The 19,208-nt window shown below is 46.7% G+C and overlaps 2 protein-coding genes across 4 annotated transcripts in view; one reads left to right on the top strand and one right to left on the bottom strand.

The window, feature by feature from the left end:
* Positions 1–565: 565 nt before the first annotated feature.
* LOC122384631 (nuclear receptor coactivator 5-like) lies at positions 566–16,172 on the bottom strand. 3 transcript variants are annotated; one of them, XM_043372230.1, is made up of 11 exons: positions 16,027–16,172; positions 14,012–14,157; positions 13,570–13,677; positions 12,871–13,135; positions 12,403–12,462; positions 11,418–11,528; positions 8,654–8,744; positions 7,925–8,036; positions 6,044–6,212; positions 2,619–2,725; positions 566–2,138 (listed from the first exon to the last, which is right to left on the bottom strand). In XM_043372230.1, exons 2-11 carry the CDS (start codon positions 14,136–14,138, stop codon positions 1,750–1,752), a joined length of 1,539 nt encoding a protein of 512 aa, XP_043228165.1. In that variant the 5' UTR covers positions 14,139–14,157; positions 16,027–16,172; the 3' UTR covers positions 566–1,749. The 3 variants fall into 3 exon arrangements, with proteins under 3 accessions (XP_043228165.1, XP_043228164.1, XP_043228163.1); XM_043372229.1 differs by lacking the exon at positions 16,027–16,172 and adding an exon at positions 15,787–15,829; XM_043372228.1 differs by lacking the exon at positions 16,027–16,172 and adding an exon at positions 15,168–15,594.
* A 329-nt stretch (positions 16,173–16,501) lies between these two features.
* Positions 16,502–19,208, top strand: part of LOC122384630 (protein tweety-like) — a 57,880-nt gene continuing 55,173 nt past the window's right edge. The window contains exon 1 of the mRNA XM_043372227.1: positions 16,502–16,775. The gene's annotated coding sequence lies outside the window, so the exon portion shown is untranslated. The remainder of the gene's footprint in view (positions 16,776–19,208) is intronic.

Here is a 19,208-nt window from a genome sequence, read left to right as displayed (position 1 = left end):
ATGGCCAGGTCCTTCACAATAAGTACCCATAACCATCGCGTTTTGAACGCCCTTCGGCTCCATTATCTAATGATCAATGATCGCCTCTTCGATTTAATAAATACATTACAACTATATCTAATACTAGCAAAACAAAAATTATAATATAAGTACCCATAACCATCGCGTTTTGAACGCCCTTCGGCTCCATTATCTAATGATCAATGATCGCCTCTTCGATTTAATAAATACATTACAACTATATCTAATACTAGCAAAAAAAAATTATAACTATTACACGGCGTACTGCCATAAAGCTCGTGGTCAAGCTCTCCTTCGCGAGCATACGGCTCGTAATGAAATTGCACTGCAAGCACGAGCCTTCAATCTTCATCACGTCCTCTTGTATCCATTGATATTTGATGACCACACATTTTAAAATCGTGAATAAGCTGTAAGCATTACCCTCTTAGTAGATCGAGTGATGGCTTTGCCTTTCCACCGCATCATTTCTCCTGTTTTTCATTTCCCTTGTTCCAGCATCCCCCCGTCAATGACGCCCTGTCTCAGGGCAAATAAAGACAGCATCCGTACCAAAGTGTATTTATTGTACTGGTATGCGTGCATCTCACACAGCGAGAGAGCAGCAAACGATAGACGAGGCCGGACTGGACAGACAGATTATATGGACGCGAGAGGTACCAACACCGAACGGGAAGAATGGGAGAGAGGGTAACCACAGACGGAGACACGGAGACACGAGGGACGCAGGCGGGGGGGGGGGGGGGCGCAGGGGAGACGGGCGGAGCGTCGTCGTAGGTGAAAATGGCGGATATAATCGCGTGAAATACGGCAGAACGAAACGCAAGCCGAACGAAATGAGCGAAACGAATCGACAGACAAGAACGGAACGCGAAGCCGACAAGAGGTGCGAATAAATGCGACAAAACCGGCGAGAACGCATCGCGAGCGCGCGCAGTTAGTGAACTGTCCGTGCCAGAGCCGTACATTGGCACTACGAAAATCGCAGAAAATTCAGCAGATTCAAATTCACAAAAGGTTAACAGAACAAATCGCAACAGCCCCGTCTCCTTAAGTGGTAGCCGACGCCAAATCATGCGCATTCCGAACCCACTTGAACGACAAATCGACCGAGAACGCGTCAAATTTCAACCAGACAAACGCTAAAATGCTCTAGCGCTCCCTTCGCAAACTATCCGTGCGCAACCGTAAGATACGGGCTATCCCCGCTATCGGCATTAATAGAGAACACACCGAAAGAACATCGACAGTTCGCGGACGCCAAAGATCAAAATAGCGCGCTCGAACGTCAAACGAAATACAGATCAACGCAGCGCTCTCCAAATAGGCCCCGTTGAAATCAGCAGCAAAGTTCCCACAAAAGAGCGAGCTCGAAGTGATTGTTCAAATCCCGAGAAATCAGCTTACAAATGTTCCCATATTGGTGATGAATCGCAGGCTAACGCCGTCTACAAAGTCAAAGTCGGATATGGAAAGTTAAAACGCGACGCTTGAAACGCGTAGCCGTTTGAAACCTGAACTTGACGCCGAAGGACGCATGTTTACTATGGCTATCCAAGATGTAAAAACAACGCAAAAATCCAAAAAATACAGCAAAATGGTCAAATTTCGAACTACCCCGTCGCCGCCACTCAGATACAAAGAACGCGATAGCCTACGCAGACGCGACCCCCTTTTCCGACGTCTCCCGGCGCAACTATCAGTTCGCCTTAGCGACACTAGATGTCACTAGTAGCGCTGGTTGGCGTACGCCCCAAACAGCGGGTTAGTTGGGGCCTGGCCGAGGCTGCTGGCCTGGGCGTTATACCCATACCCAGCGCCATACTGCTGTTGCTGATTATCCTGCTCCATTTTCAGCAAATTCGGACCGCTCGTGACCAGCGAGTCGATGGCACTTTTCACTCGGGACATGCCGGCTCCAGCGGCCGCGGACGGATCGGTAGTCGTCCAGGACTGAACCGGAGGGGGCGCCATCACGGGCGCCGGCACGGGGCCCGTCACGGGCGCCGTGCCCACCGGCAGTGAGGTGGGCTGCTGCGTCTTGTAGGCCTGCATCATGCTGAGTATCTTCTGCTGGAGGTCGATCTGCTGCTGGCTAGGAGTGGCCACCGAGACCACTGCCGCGCGACAGAGCGTCAGAAATCGGGGGCCTTCACAACGGGGGTGGGTCCGAGCCAAGAGCGGTAGACTACGATGTTCTATCAGGCAATGAAAACGTTACCGATAATGAAACGTACAATCGTGGCTGGAGAAAGAGAATAAATACCGCGGCAATTCCAGTGTGATGTAAAACCTTTTTACAAAGCAAAACCCGTGACACGACAAATCTACTAAACTTTTATGAAAGAGCGTTGCGTATGATTCAAAGCGATTGAAAAACGCAGCCAATAATACCAACACACGTTTAACTTCAAAAAATTCGCGAAGATCAGGCAAATTCGGCAAGCAAATATCTCCAATATTTCACATCATCGTCAAAACGAACAGGCGGTAAGACTATAAGCGATAAAAAGCGCTCTTCAAAAGAAGAATCCGCAGTGTTTCGCTGACACCAAGTTGTCCAAATTCGCGTCGTTAGAAAAAAGCTGAAAACTTACCGGGGGCCGGCACCGGCTTGGGTGCCATAGCGGCAATGGACGGCGTCAGAGCGCTAAGACTGCTCTTCTCGGGTTTGAGCTGATGGTCGCGCTTCTCCTCCAGATACCTTTCCGTAGAGCACAGTAGAGGTCACGCCGGGTGAATAGGAAAGGAGCCAGGCGATGTGGCGAAGGGTGAATGAGGAAGGCGACGCTGATAAAACGCTGAGCACGCGGGGTTGGGTGGGAATAAATGAATCAACTAATTGACAAAGGAAGACCAGCTAAAGTGTGAAAATGAAGGTGTTTGATCGACGATATTTCTTAGAAGAAGGACACTCATTCGAAGTAGAATTTCGCAGACTACTAACGATGGTGGAGGGTCCTGTGGCCAACCTTTCTAACCAGCCAGGTCCTGAAAACTAACAGCTAACCGAAGGAGTTCCGGCCAGAATTCAAGTCAGTACATCGGCCATGTCAAAGCTGGATCCGGTGGTTTCATGAACATTTTCTTTTATGGAAGAATGCACCCCACAAAACGAAAATACGGACGGTGCTCATAACTTGGAAAAGCGTTAAAAGTCCGATAAAATGCATCTCAAAACGAGAATCACGCGCCTAGCACGCCCATAAATGTGACCACTCCACACAAAATCCTTTCTCCACTATGTCACCGTTAAAAACCGACGAGTCAAATACATATGAAACGGATAGATTGCTGTTCGCCATAAAGGGAAATATCTGAATTCGGCAGAAGCATTTTCTTGGCCAAAATTTAATCCATATTGCGGTAAAGTAGCGCTTCAAACCAACGCCAAAACCACCAAAAGAGTCGTTTTGTAAAAGCCAATGAAATCATCAAGCGTCGTAAAATCAACAATAAAGACGGTCGCTCTCAAGTAGCTTTGAACGGAGCATCACGATAAACTCTAAAATGCGTTATCCAACGCGTGTCGCGACCAAACGCAAAAAGAACTACACCATCTCATACAAACAACTACGTAGTTTAGGCAATGAAAGTTTCTACGACTCATTGATGTGACCTACGACCGTCTGAAATTCGGAAAGTCTGCCAACAAAATTTGCCTGACCATTCTCCATCAATAGGACGCTCGATGTGCAGCTTCTCGAAATCGATTGCTACAATAAAATTTGAGCTGATAACTTGCCCTGTGTACAGCCGAAACCTTTAATAACGCCACGGCGACACGAAAAGTGGTTTGACGAAAGCTCGCATATCAGTCAAACTCAATTAGCCAAATCCAAACAGACGCGAAAAAGAGTCATTTAAGAGCGCGAGGACATGTCATAACGGACGTCCTTTAACTACGAAAAGACAGGACTTCTAGGCACTATCAAACAAATGCCAGAAAATGCGTATGAAAATACATCGTCACAAATTGCGACGCATTAACCTTAAAAAACAAAGTTAGAAGCTGTGGCAATTTTCTAACAACATGGACCCACAATCAAAAACGTCCCATCTCATCAAAGCTTGTCGCTCTGACAGTTCTTCAATAAAACTTTCCAATATTTTTGCTTCTCAATAAAAAGGATGGCTTCGTGTTCGCGACGTTTTGAAACCGCCAAAATGTCTAAGCGCTTAGAGGAGACGAGGAGGGGGTATGGGAAACGTTGGAGGGGAGTGGAAGAAGTGAGATCGTTCGGTGTAGACTTTCCAGACGAGCCACAGGACGGGGCAATGACAGGAGACAGACAGTGGATGGTGTGATCACAACCCAGACAACATTACATGGTTCCCACGAGCAAGGGCACATACCGCACACACAATCACAGATTATGCTGCACCATCACAATGCGCAAATTGGAAACCAGACAATGATACAATCACTTTCAACAACGCACTACGAAAACGCTGTAGGAAAACAAACGAAATACGTGAGCGGCCGTAACCTATCTTCCACACCCAGTGTCCTGATTTTCGTGAATTTGGGTGGAAACCCACACCCGAACAGATTCTCTTTGCGACGTCCCGGAAAGCTAAACGACGTCCCTGACAGATAAAAGTCGACAGGTATATCGAACACCAAAAGCAAACAACAAAAAGAAATATCACCTCTGTGGCCTAAAAACACGGCTATGCAAAATCACAATAAATATATCCCAAGGCCTCACAAACCCACTCTTATACTCAACTCCCCTTTCCTACACCGCTGGCCAACTGCCATAACAATAAACAACGCGGTTTTTTCGTTTTCTGTGCGTCAGGTATGGATATATTTTTTCCTTTACCATGTGAAGGTAATAGCTGCCATATGAAGGAGAAAAGATGTCGGAATAGAGGGAACTGTGGACGTCGTTTTCCACTTTTCAGTTTAAGTAACTGTGCAGTGTATAGATAAAAATTAATCATGCGAATATATTGCTTCGACATTTATCTATAAGCACACAACATACCTTTTGTATCGAATCACTGTAACATATTTAATTATTTTTTTCCCTCAGAAGGTCACAGTAACGGGGTAGCGCTGCCCCTCGAGCATGCACTTCAAAGGCAGTTAATTTTACATGTGTTGATACTGGTTGTTGAAAAAGTTTATGTTAATTTGTTTGAATTAAAATAACGTTATCGAATTTCAACAATTTTAATTTAAGTATGCCGTCCTTGGCTTGAAAATACACGCAATGTTGGGGACGTCGATTGACCTTGTCATTCCCGTTTAATCGACGTCGGTACAAAACTGAAAAGTGCACAATGATTTCACATTTTTTCCAGCCAAGAAAAATTCGGCGTCTACCTTGGAGCTTTCTTAATTGAATTTCATAACAGGAAGCCATGGAAATTAATTTTCCTAACTGTTTTCCATCTCTTTGTTTGGACGTCTGTTTTTACGTCACTCCTCTTGCTCGATATAATATCCCTCCTATGACGTCAATATTTGGAGATAGCCGTTGACTCTTGGGCTGATTTTTGTTGAAGCATATTTGTTGTTGACTGTTGTGTACGATCATGGGCAAGAACTAAACATCTTCAAAGTGTTGTTTTTGTGTTTGGGTGAATAATTGAATTTTGTATTGTACTAGGGGTAAACTGGCATTACTTTGTGTCTATATATGATTGATCATTTGAGGTGCCTTGAGGTGCTATTATTAAAAATTGCCAGTGAAAATAGCTAATTTCAAGAGATTTAAGGGATCTTCAGTGGCTTAGGCTCCGCACCGATATCGACGTCCTTTTGAAATAGTGACGTCCTTGCGGCCTCAATCACACTCTCCGAAAAATCAATTTCAGGACACTGTCCACACCGATATGAAGTTACGAGAACCATGATATCAACTTCGCTAAAGCAAAACGATTGGAGCTATCACAGTAGTCTGTTGAGCTATCAAAAATAACACTTCCCATTAATTCGGAAGTACATACGCAGCATCTACCGGCTCCTCACTTACCATTCTCACCTCCCCGCGCGCGCGCGCGATCTCACCTGATGAGTCGGTTGTACTCGACGGCGGTGAGCGGCCGGTTCTCGCGCACAAAGTTCAACAGGTTGATGATGCCCTGCGGCGGCGCCTTGTCCTTGTTGGACAGCATGTAGGCCTCGAAGTTGCGCGCCACCAGGCTCATGGCGTCATCCAGCGGCATGTTGCGGTGCTCTGGAGGGGAGGTCGGGCAGCGGGTTATACGATGTGCACTGCTATCGTTGCCATATATTTACATTTTACCCTGTGAGTTTTCTTTTAACCCGCGCGGGGCTGGGGGGGGGGGGTAAATTTTACCCACCCTCGAGAATTTTTGCAATATCTCGAAAACGGCGGCGCGCAGCGCCGCCAAACTTTCGGTACCTTTTTTTACATCAATTTGACACGTTCCCTGAAAATTTGAGCGAAATCCCCCGGAATTTTTGTGAGAAAATGACGTTTTAGTGACGTCATGTTCGCCATTTTCGCCTCAAAAACGGCAAAATTTCAAACGCCGCTAACATCTTCATTTTTAAGGGAATCAAGACGTAACAAAAAAGGTTATACGTGATTCTACTTTGTCTATCAAATGGCCATCTCGTTTTTTTTTTAATTATTTTGGCCCAATTTTTTTTTCAAAAAACTGAATTTTTTGGGAAAATAATTATAAAATCCAAAAATTTGCGTGTATCGAAAAAACCGGAACATATGTCAGAGAAGTGGTATATGTGCACCTACATACCAATTTTTAGAAGAATCGGTTCAAAAATGTGGAAGTTATTCAAAATTTCATGACGTCACGACAAACAGATTTTTTGAAAAATGAATTTTTTGGAAGTTCTAGACCTCGTACGGAAACAAAAATAGCACCATTCGATTCGCCGTGAAAAACTGCATCAGAGAGACACCTTTCTAGGCCTTAACAACCAAATTCAAAATTTGACCTCACTTGACCTGACCTTGACCTGACCTCGACCTGAAATTCATCCAGATGTGGTCCATATCACCTATTGAGTGTGCCTATTGAATTCTATGAATAAAATGACCCATAAAACATGTGTCGCACATGCCCTTTTCTATATTTTGTTTTTGGTGACCTGACCTGACCTGACCTGACCTTGACCTTGACCTCTGAATGATATTGTATGCAAGGAATATTGGTCTTGGTAGCCTAAGAACACGTTTTGGGTAATCAGTCTCAGTCCATGACTCCATTCTTCGTCAACTACGGTGCAAGGCCGATACTGTGGAAACTTTCAATTTGTACCCTTGACCTGACCTTGACCTTGACCTCAAACTTTAAATTAAGTACATGTTTTTAGGTGTTCGTGATGAGATCTTTCGATTGGCGTTTGAATTTTCCAAATCGGACCATTAGTTCGGGAGATAACAGGGGGGGGGGGGAAAATTTACCCCCCCCCCAGCCCCGCGCGTTCGGCTGGAGACCCCAGCCCCGCGCGGGTTAAGAAGAATGCTGCTTATTCCCCATTCCAATACACTCCAAACTCCCACTTCCATTTCTGAGTCAGGTTGTGCTCGCTGACACCCCAAACGGCAAAGAAACTTCGTCGTCCGGGGGTATCGAAGAGCAGAGCCTAGGTCAGATAGCTTCTGAGTAATGAACCTCTTCAAGCAGCTTTCCCTTGTTCAATTGACATTTATTCCATCCACAGTATCTACTCCTTTAAGCAGATACTGCATATCTATTCCCCATTCCACCCGTTCTAGACTTAACCGGCGGCGGTTTCCGTGCATGATGTTCAGAGACACCAGGGCGCGGGTGTTGTAACTGTCAGTTTGTGAACACGTTTCTGACTCACCCTGCGGCGGGTTTCCGTGCATGATGTTCAGAGACACCAGGGCGTGGGTGTTGTAACTGTCAGTTTGTGAACACGTTTCTGACTCACCCTGCGGCGGGTTTCCGTGCATGATGTTCAGAGACACGGAGCGATGTTGCTCGTTGGTCGGGTGGACCACCACGGCGTACAGCGTGCCGCGAGACGATATCTGGTCCAGCACCTACCGGCGAAAAAAGATGAGCACACACAAACGGGGTGTTAGATGAATATGCAGTCGAAAGAAGTCGCAGACTGAAAGGGTACGTAAAGGCGGTATGCTGAAACAATAAATCGGTTAATCGGTTTACCATTATGAGCAAAAACGTCATATGACAAACATGGATGTCATAATATCGTGGAAAATGGCACAACGTCCCAGACTCCGAACCATCTCAGTCCTCAACCCAGCAAAATAATAGTACAGGGACCCGCAGTTGCTACTGTACACGAACCCCAAGTCTAACCGTCTGTCCTGTCCAGTAACAAGTGATAACATTGATATCGACTGCCCGTCCCTGTATAAGACCAGCTGAGGTTTTCTGTGCGTGCCCTCTGACAGCTTATCGTTGTTCCCTGTGAGGGTGCCGGGACAATATACTCAGGGTCGCTGTACAGTAGCAACTGCGGGTCCCCGTACCAATCAATCTATAATATTATGACCTGGCATCCAGTCCAGACCCAGAATATTCACAACCACAGCTTAACGGTCGTCTTCACGACAAACACCTCCTCACGCTCGCTCCCAGTCTTTATCCAAGTCGAACACCTCGTCCCCAAGGGGGACGTGGGTGAACTTACCTGATTAATTGGCGCCCCGGCTCGCGGGAACAGCATGTCCACTGCCAGTCCCACGTTCTTCAGCCGGTCCTCCACCTCCTCGGCGTACGGCCTGAACGTGAGGAAGGCGAGGGAGGTCAGATGAATTACACGACTTCTGCGCATGGCCGAAACATGGGGAAGGAGAGGGAGGTCAAATGCTGAGGTTCTTCAGTCGGTCCTCAACTTCCTCCGCGTAGGGCCTGAACGTGCGGAAGGGGAGGGAGGTCAGAAGCTGACATTGTTATCGCATGCCCTGAACAGCTTGGGTAAGAGCTGGGGGTGGGGGCGGGGGGGGGGCAATGCTGATTGCTGAACTTAACACGCGCACCGACGGGGGGGCGGATATCCGCCCCCCCCCCCCTGAGGTTTTTCGCGAATAGCGGGAAAACCGCGGCGCGTAGCGCCGCGAAATTTTGTACGACTATTCTCTCATCAATTTTACACATGGTGTGCAAGTTTGAACCTCCTAACCTTTAAGGTCAGGTCACCAGGTCACTTTGAATGACCCAACCTCAAGTCACTTTTTTGCAACTTTGTCACCGTGCCAGAGCTACAATAGATGTCGGAGGCCTTTGAAAGTCGCAGGATGTTATAAGGTCATTAGTAGCTACAATTTCTATATCTCGGAATTTTGATATCGATGACCTAAGGTCAGGTCAATTTCTCGACCTCCCCATTATAAGTCAATGGGGGAAAAATCAACTCCCTGTTTTTACCACTAAAACGGGTCGGAATGGCCCCACAAACCATAAATGACCTCATATACGATCAACCTTCACTACCTTGAGGTCTGTTTTGCTGTTGGGCAGCTGTAAGGTCATGTGACGTCATCAAAGGTCACCAGCGGTTTTTTGACAATAACTCCGTACAGGAACAAGATACAGCCGCGCGGATGGTCTCATTGTGTTCAGCTCGTCAAGGCGCATCGAATGATATACATGATGACCTCGAGGTCACGTGACCTGAGGTCAACCTTTGACCTTGACCTTTCGAGGTCAACATATATATCATTCGATGCGGATTGACGAGAGGATCACGATGCTGCCCTTAGTTTGTTCCTATATTGACTAGTTCAAAAGTTATTCGAGAAAAACTCTCCATACCTAGCGCCGCCATTTTGACTTTTTGACCCCTGTGACGTCAGCTTTGACCTTACCTGAAAATGACCTTAGTAAAAATTGTAGACCTTGTCCGTGCGTATCCCTTGCCGTTTACCGCTTGTCGCTATCTTGCTTCGTTCTCGAGATCTCAGGGGGGGGGGCGGTCATCCGCCCCCCCCCCCCGTCGGTACGAAGTTGGCGCAGACCCCCGTCGGTGCGCGGGTTAAGTGTGGAGGACTGAGATATGGCAGTCAAACGTTCCTTTGTGCATAGTTTGACAAAGAAAAGCACTACTCAAATTACCGGCCGTCCCTTAACACGCGCACTGCAGCGGGTCTGAGCCGAACACGAACTGCAGGGGGGGTTGAAAACAACCCCCCCCCCCTGAGATCTCGAAAACGGCGCAACGTAGCGACAAGCGGTAAACGGCGTTGGATAGGTTGAGATGAGATCTACAAGAAATACAAAGATCATTTTTGGGTCAGGTCAAAAACGAGGTCAGCAGAGGTCACCAAACTCAAAATGTCGCGATTTTTAGCGATCTCGACATCCCTCCATATTTCCCGCTTTATCTCGGGAACTAGATGAGCTAGAAAGTTGCGAAAAAAAGTATTCGATAGCTGTTGAAACGCTCTTTCGCTAGGCTGTCCTCAGATTTGACCTAACGTCAACGGTTTAGCCTATAGAGGTCATGTAATGTCAGATCAATATTGCAAATTTTCCGGAAATGCTTTTTCTGCAATAACTTTTCTTCCCAAAGAGATAGAGAAATAATTCACACACCATCGTTCTTAGCTCGTCAAGGCGCATCGAATGGTATATAATATGACCTCGAAAGGTCAAGTTCAAAAGTTGACCTCAGGTCAAGGTCATGACCTGACCGAAATACGTCATGTTGCACATCATTCGATCCGCATTGACGAGACAAACACGATAAACGTCGAACGGAGTCTCTATCTCTATTCAATTAAAAGTTATTGAAGAAAAGCCGTTGGTGACCTCAGGTGACCTGAGATCGAGGTCATGTTAGGTCAAACATTGACCAAACTAGGTAAAGTTGCATCTTGATCGACGCGTCTTGATAAAATAAGCGGGATGGTGAAATAATGACGTTTCTATGTCCCATACTTCTCGAGTTATGTCCGAAATTGCATGCCGGGCCCCAAAAAGTGACCTGACCTAAGGTCACAGAAATAAAAATTTCGAAATATACAAAATGTTCCTTATGGTCTCCTTATATGTTTCTGAGAGTTTCATAGCATTCAGGCAAATGGTGTGGACTGTGGATGTAGCACAGCGTCAAACTTTTTATGAGGTGAGGTCACTTATCGTGACCTGGTGACCTGACCTTGCATGACCTAACACTAATTTTTTCAGAGGTGATGTAAAATTGTTTGATGAACAGCTATACAAAGTTTCAAAGTCGTAGCTTCACTGGTTTTTGAGTTACAGCGAAAAAACCAGAGGGGGGTTGAAAACAACCCCCCCTGCAGTGCGCGTGTTAATTTCTAGGCCCACCTTTGAGCGCGTAAGCTTTAAAATGTCAATAATGTCAACCTAGCTTCTCAACCATTATTAGCAGACACATTCGGACATATCGCAAAAGCGACCGCCGTACCATCTTCCCGTTCTAGGTAACTCACCTGTTCTTTCTGTCCAGCACGACGATCTCACAGTCGTTGGCCCGCTCATCCTCCACGGCCGAGGAGCGGACGCGGAGATACGGCGGCGGCGCTACGCGGCCCTCCTCGTACCTGAGGGTGGGGGAGAGAGGGAGAGAGAGAATGAGAATGAGAGTGAGAGTGAGAGTGAGAGTGAGAGTGAGAGTGAGAGTGAGAGTGAGAGTGAGAGTGAGAGTGAGAGTGAGAGTGAGAGTGAGAGTGAGAGTGAGAGTGAGAGAGAGAGAGAGAGAGAGAGAGAGAGAGTGAGAGAGAGAGAGAAGGGGTAAACGCAAGAACAGAGTCAGAGAGGAGTGGCTAATTTAGTTTTGAAAACAGTCTAAGAAAGTTTATTTTTATTTCATCTTAATAGAGTTAGGCACTAAAAATTTGAAGTATTTATCTACATTTCAACTCTCCCCAGAGTAAAGTCAATCCCGTTTCCCCAGTACCAGTCGAGGACACAGCCCGCTCGACTTGTTTCCCCGCCCGGCCCGCGGGGACAGCACAGTACCCTGGGGGAGTCTCGGGGACGGACTTACGGGGGCGGTCCGCCGCCGCGGGGACAGCACAGTACCCTGGGGGAGTCTCGGGTACACACTTACGGGGGCGGTCCGCCGCGGGGACAGCACAGTACCCTGGGGGAGTCTCGGGGACGGACTTACGGGGGCGGTCCGCCGCGGGGACAGCACAGTACCCTGGGGGAGTCTCGGGGACGGACTTACGGGGGCGGTCCGCCGCCGCGGGGACAGCACAGTACCCTGGGGGAGTCTCGGGGACGGACTTACGGGGGCGGTCCGCCGCGGGGACGCACAGTACCCTGGGGGAGTCTCGGGGACGGACTTACGGGGGCGGTCCGCCGCGGGGACAGCACAGTACCCTGGGGGAGTCTCGGGGACGGACTTACGGGGGCGGTCCGCCGCCGCGGGGACAGCACAGTACCCTGGGGGAGTCTCGGGGACGGACTTACGGGGGCGGTCCGCCGCGGTAACCACGTCGTCCGTACTCCTCCTCCTCTTCATAGTCATATCTGACGGAGAAACGTCAGCAGGAGTTACGTCTTGTCAGACAGATATTGGAGATCAAATATCAGATATTTAGCGTAATGGAATGGCCGTTCAATGCCAAACATCAGAAAGTTGACAGCAAAAAGCAAGGATTTGTAATTAACAGCAGGACGAGCTCTTATCATCAAAGGATGTGCATTCAAGATCAGACGGCAGACCAGAAGTCACACAGCATCACTCACTGCTGAGACTTTTTCCACCATTGTTCGTTTGATATCTTTAGTCTCCTATCTCCCCTCTCATCGCTCCTAGCCCACTCATCCCCCTATTCCTCCATCTCTCTCCATCCGTCCCTCCCTTCCCTTCTTCAATCCATCTCCTTATCTACTCCCTCCTTGCATTTCTCCCTTCCACTCCTCCCCCTCTCATACCTGCGCGGTCCGCGTCCGTCCCTGCCGGGGGGCGACCAGTCACGTCCGGGCGGCCCGCGCGGCCTCTTGGCGTCCGGGGGACCGTCGTCGTGGAACGGCGGCATCGGCGGCCGGCCTCTGCCGCGGAACCCACCACGGAACCCGCGCGGACCTCCGCGCATCCCTCCGCGAGGTCCGCCCCGCATCGGGCCGTATGGTCCGTCGAACTCGTCTTCGTTAGGATAGCCCGACTGGAACTTGAAGTTCTTGACGGCAGTCCTGAGGACTGATCAGGGAGGGGAGACCGAGTTAGAGGTGGTGATCCAGGTCAGGTTGGCAAGGCGCTTGTGGAAGATGACAAATATGCTTGATGTCAAAAGTGGCAAAAATGAGGAAATATCGTAGGCAATAATTCTTCTCACTTAATCTGTCATTCATTATCCAACAAAACAATCACTACGTTTCCATGGCACATCTAAACCACTTGAAGAAATTTCAAGAGCGTTTTTCTAGGATACTATTCACTTAATGCAAAAAAAAAATGAGCGTATACATGGCTTAAGCTAGCACATAATCCTCCACTTACAATTTTAAATGATGCCGAAATTCTATGATGGAGCAAATCCATTTTGCAAAATCGGCTTAACTTGTGCCATGGAAACTTAGCTATTGTCATTTTTAGGGCAAGAGAGCAACGCTCATTGGGCTCATCAAACTCACCGCAATTGACGCCGTTAATGGTTCTGTTCGCTCCGTCTTTGAGAGCCGCCTGGGCCTCCTCTTCTGTCTTGAACTGGATAAATCCGTACCCACGGTACACCTTCATAGCTGAAATCAGAGAACAAGCAAAAACTCATATGTGAAAAATCGGAACAACACACCAGCTATGTGTAATGTGAGTGGTGGAGGGCATCCCACAGTGAAATGGGTCCAGAGATATTCTAGTTTACAAATGGACGAAATCTCAATATCATATAGACGTACCAATTATAGGTATAACATGAGGATATGAACAGTACTAACTTTCCCATTCAAAACCAAATCTCTTCACATATGCATCTACTACGAAGCTGACACATCGCCTTTCATCTCAATCTTCCTTTCCAGCTCCAACCCATGCCCCACAAACACACCTGACACAGCCCCGCTAGTCGCTACTTACCGATCACCTCTCCGAACTTTTTGAAGAACTTCTCCAGCGGTTCAGGGTCCATCTCGGGGTTGATGCCGCCCACATAGATACGACAGTTGGCTGTCGCCGGATCGCTGGTGATGCGACCGCTGTCCATGGCTGGTGGGTTCTGCTACCTGGAATAGGGTGATGGAGGTGGCAAGAAGGGCAGTTCTGTTAAATCTGTTATTAAGAGAGAATGGAAGCGGAGCTAACAGGGATCCCTCTGGGACTCCGGATATCACCGGCTGCCATTGACAGGTTTTGCCGTTCACTCAAACCCTTTGGCGTCTGTCGGACAGATATGAGATGGACCATTTTAGAGTCATGTTGTGCACATGAAAATAATTTTTGAGTTTGTAGATGAGAAGTTCGTGGTTTATGCTTTGCAACGCGGCCGAAAAAAAATCCGTGTAAATGGCATGTATCTGACATCCATCCGAACTGCCACGCTGAACGTAAATACACAGCAAGATTCGTCACGCATGTGGGCATAAAGCCGTGCTGTATCGAGCAAATGGCAGGTGACACATGCCTATACAACTGGTCATACACTAGGCGTTCCAGCACTTTACTAAACAGCGGCAGTAATGATACTGATCTGTTATTTGATGAAACTTTTCTCACTGCTTTGAAAATCGAAACATTTGCACTTTTCCAGCACTTAGGGAAGACGCCTGACGACACTGAAACCCGACACAGTAAAGCTAGAGGCACGGCTAGTTCATTTGCGCACTGCACTCCACTACAATCCGAGCGCTCACATTGTCTGGGCCGCACGCTTTGTACGGGGATGCCGCATTGAGTGCGACCAGAACAGCTCGTCGGTGACCCGAAAGTGGGTGATATTGTCAAGGCCGTACTCCGGCGGGGGTGGCGGTCGGGCTCGGTTTAAAGGGCCAGTAAATTTGGCCGCGAACATTGAGCAGAACGGGCATAAGCAGCTAGCACAGGTCCCTGGGGAACATTATTGGTCCCCCAAAGCCATATGATTTTAGCACCTCTGACCAGCCTAAGACGGTCAAGCCAGACTGCAAAACGTGGCAGGTTTCGACGAGACCTCAGGCGTACACGGGGCCTCCATTAGCCCTCCTCGGGCGTGCATTACAAATCTCAGGCATGCAATAACGAATCAGAGAGTACATGCCTGGAGAGCTCTTGCTCGAAGCTTGCTAATGAAACAAACGTGAAATGTGCGGACGGAAGGAAGTGTACTCAGCTCATGCACATTGGACATCTGTGAGAGCACTCAGTGCTGTTCATTGGGATTAAATGTGCGAGTGTGACAGAATGATTCCAGCATTCCCACTGCGGCTGGCATATACGGGAGACGGGGAGGAACATCCGGGCTCTGATTGGACGGCGGACCTAGGTTAAAGGTTTCTCTCCCTGACACTTTCAGTTTCAGTGCTGTCTGCCTACAATGTTCAATATCATTGTGCTTGTGCGGGGCATGCAGACTTGAACTTGAACTTAAAACGCTGCGTGCCAGGCACACAGGCCAGGCAAGGCAAGGAGTGATGGGTTATGGAGCAGGATAACAGTGAAATGATGAACTGAGAACATAAATAATGAAAAATGAATGCTAGCAAAAAGCAGGCTGTAACAATGGAACCATAATAGCGCTACATTTAAATATCATTTGGAACACCATGCATTGGCAAATCAACTTCAAATTGAAGTCACTGATCAAGATCCATACAGGCCAGCACCAGCACTTCAATAGCTATACGCTTAAAAATTAATTTATATAAAATAGAACCCACCAATACCACCAAAATATGGGACGACGGTGAAAACAGGGCGCCTGGGGCGATTTGATCAAGGTTCGTGAAATTCACACGTGACGTTTAGAATGTAGAAGGCAAGCAGAAGGCCCACGGAGGGGGAGAAGTTCTAAATGTCACGTGACTAATATGCCCTCCGGCGCCCTGTTTTCACCGGCGTCCAAAATATGGTCGCGGTCTATACGCAAACAACCAAGGGTTTATAATTGAGCAAAGTACCTGTTTAATATGTCAATAAATACTGCTCATCGACAAAATGTTATCCTACCATTCGTCAGTTTTGCTACTCGAATGCAAAGCTTGAAGAAAAGAACAGGAAAAGAACATAAAGCTAGGCGTGTAGCGCCCATTATGCGTCCATCTGCAGCGTACATGGCGGACATGTAAAAATGTGGGATATGTAAAAATGTTAAAAATATAAAATTTACGTCTTATGAAATACAAATAAAATTTAAATTTGTTATCTCTAGTTTAAGATAAGGGTATTTTTTGAAAAGTTGATATAATTTTTGATAGCTGTCTGAGAAATGTGGATCAAAACTGACAAAGTTATCTAATAACGACCAGCAAAAATAAGAGTTTAGCTGAGTTGTGCTGATTTTTAAAAACAAATATCGTTTTTTCTCTTCATATATAAATGTATGAAACAGAATACTGACTGATATCAAACTCATTTTGCTTGGAGATTGAGTATAAAGAAAGTCAGCTGATCAAGAGAAGGACAGAAAGTGGCGCATCGATTTGTTTTTAGCCACCCCTTTTATTTCAGTCCTTGTGCGGCGGGGGGTGGTGTGTGTTCCCGTTGTTCGGTATTTAATCAGATATAATGTTTGATTAAAAACTCAAGTGTGTAATCGTGTGAGTGAAGCAACTGTTTTGAAGAATTGATGCATCGGATGCATCCATTGATTTTCCGGCTTGCGATAGTGGAAGAGGCATAAGCTGATTTGCGCCTTGTTCGAGATCGTGTAAGTTAAGCCATGGATGAGATAATAATATCTTTCTAGTTGAGGTTTCTTTGCCATGGGGTCTACAGTGCAGGGATATTTCTATCTCGCACTCCTCTGAGATGCAGAGATAAGAATTTGTTATCTCTGCATCCCTCTGAGATGCAAAGATAAGGTCTCGAGGGTTCATAGCCAAAAATCAAGAGTTCAAGTGATGATGGCTCAATAACCGAACGACATTTTTAATGGTTGTTTATGGATGAAACTTATGAAATAAGAACAAACTACTCTGAATCTATTTTACATGGATGAATGCATTGAAATATATTATTTTCTTAATTAAGAATAAACCTCAACATAGAAAGATATAGGATTCCTCATGGCTCACTCGTGGAAGATCGGATATCTTTTCCTCGCGTGTTACAGAAAAACCTCGCTCCTTCGTCGCTCGGTTTTTCAGTAACCCGCTTGGAAAAGATATCCTTATCTTCCACTCGGAGCCATGAAGAATCCTCTATGGATTGGTGTCTTCGCAGTTTTTGGCGACATTGAGCTCAGGCCTGCCATCTAGCGGGAGAATTATCGTAAGTTAGGAGCAAGCCGAGTGAACGCCGCTGATTAGCATTGTGGCACACGGGAGTGTGGTGTAGTAGCAGGCTTATTGTGCAATTTTTCAAAAGGTTATGTCTTTATATTTCAGTAAAAGTGAAGAAATTAATAGATTTATGTACAGGGTCAGTAATAAGATAAGCAGTTCCATGTTATTTCCTCATTAAATCGTGAAACAGGGAGTTATTGGAGACTTCGCTAGCACGTGTCGTTTTCGCCAATTTTAACATGAGTCTTTACTTGGCCTAAATCAAAGAAATTGTCCGATCAAAGAACAAAACGAACGTAAGTACTATCTATAAGTCTAATGAAAAAACTTAAACGGAATTGCTAACGTCATTGCCGCTCAATATGTCATTCAAGACGCTGTATGAAAAGGACCCAACCACAGTGCTGCGTAGTCGATGAAATTTCAGTGACTTGGGCTCCAACTCCGATTCCGGTATCCAAATATCGACTCCGACTCCTCCGGGAAGAACTGTCGATTCACACAGACTCCGACTCTGACTCCGACTCTGCAGCCCTGGTAAGTCTGTGGAGTCGATGACTTTTCGGTGACGTTCGACTCATACTCCGATTACAGCTTTTAAAAATCAGCCGACTCCGAGTCGGAACTGAACCGCTGGCTCTGACTACAACTCCGCAGCCCTGGCCCATGAAAGCCGCCTTAAACAACTTTGATGTGTGATATTCTTCGTACATTGTTAATGTTATTTTAAACAAGGGGTGGAAAAGGGAGACGAAGCCTTCACAAACAAGGATCTCCTGTTGCGAATCAATCAGCTGCTGGAACAGAAAGGCATAAACACCACGCATCTCATTTCATCGTTTTCCTAACAGCTCTGCACCAATGTAAGCACTGATCACTGCAGTGCGAGCATCGATGTGACATTTGTGTACCCAAGTTTGAGTGTTATCCGCCCAGCCGTTCTTGACATATGGAAGCGGCACCTTGCACGTGCGCACGTGCAGTAGCACCCCCATAGTGGAAATGCATTGGCCACTGGGTGCCTAACTATTGACGAAGTTTTACTGTAATTGGCCCAGCCATTGCGGAGTTACTTTATGTGGAACAGTTTCGACACCCCTAAGCTGGCACGTGGCACGTGCCGTAACATTACCTAAGATGAAGAAAATCGGGCGAAATTCGGAGAAGAAGGAATAAGCCTACCAAATATGCATGTGACATTTTGTCAAACTGCTGTACCTTTGTGAGTAAATGACCATATAAAAGGTCGTACAAGCCGATGGGACTGGGCGTTTCAATACACACCGTCTTACGCATTTTATTTTCGTTATTTCCTAAAGGCTGCTTGACGTTTTTGGCTTTCAAGCATTTAAGACATTTTTTGTCGTCTCAGGTCCAGTAAGATTACCTCCAACTCGTGGGAATATGCACTTCAAGCCAACTAACACACCACACCCACGTGTGTCATAATGCTGAGAAATGGCGGTCACTCGGCTTGCTCCTAACTTACGATAATTCTCTCGCTAGATGGCAGGCCTGATCCCAATGTCGCGGATCCCAATGTTAATTTTCACGAGACACCAATCCAGTGTCATATCATCCATGGTTAAGCCCATTTTTTATTCACCATCATGATCAGATTGAGTTGAATCGAACTAAGCTGAGGCAAGGGATGTTGATGGAAAATCACTTTTTTAGCTTAGAATCAGATTTGAATCAAATCTACTGATTTTGTGGTGGCAGTATTTGCATTGGCATTGCATTCCACATTCAGGCATGATTCTGATTCACTGGATCACTTTTCATGAACTGGGTTCAAATGTCTAATGTTTCATTACATGTGGTCCAAAGGTATAACTTCACAGGTTACATGAGAA

The sequence above is a fragment of the Amphibalanus amphitrite genome, unplaced genomic scaffold (genome assembly GCF_019059575.1).
Source record: "Amphibalanus amphitrite isolate SeventyFive unplaced genomic scaffold, NRLGWU_Aamphi_draft 000194F_arrow, whole genome shotgun sequence".
Classification (NCBI taxonomy): Eukaryota; Metazoa; Arthropoda; class Thecostraca; order Balanomorpha; family Balanidae; genus Amphibalanus; species Amphibalanus amphitrite.
The sequence above is the reverse complement of the archived record's forward strand: the minus strand, read 5'-3'. Positions and strand labels throughout refer to the sequence as shown.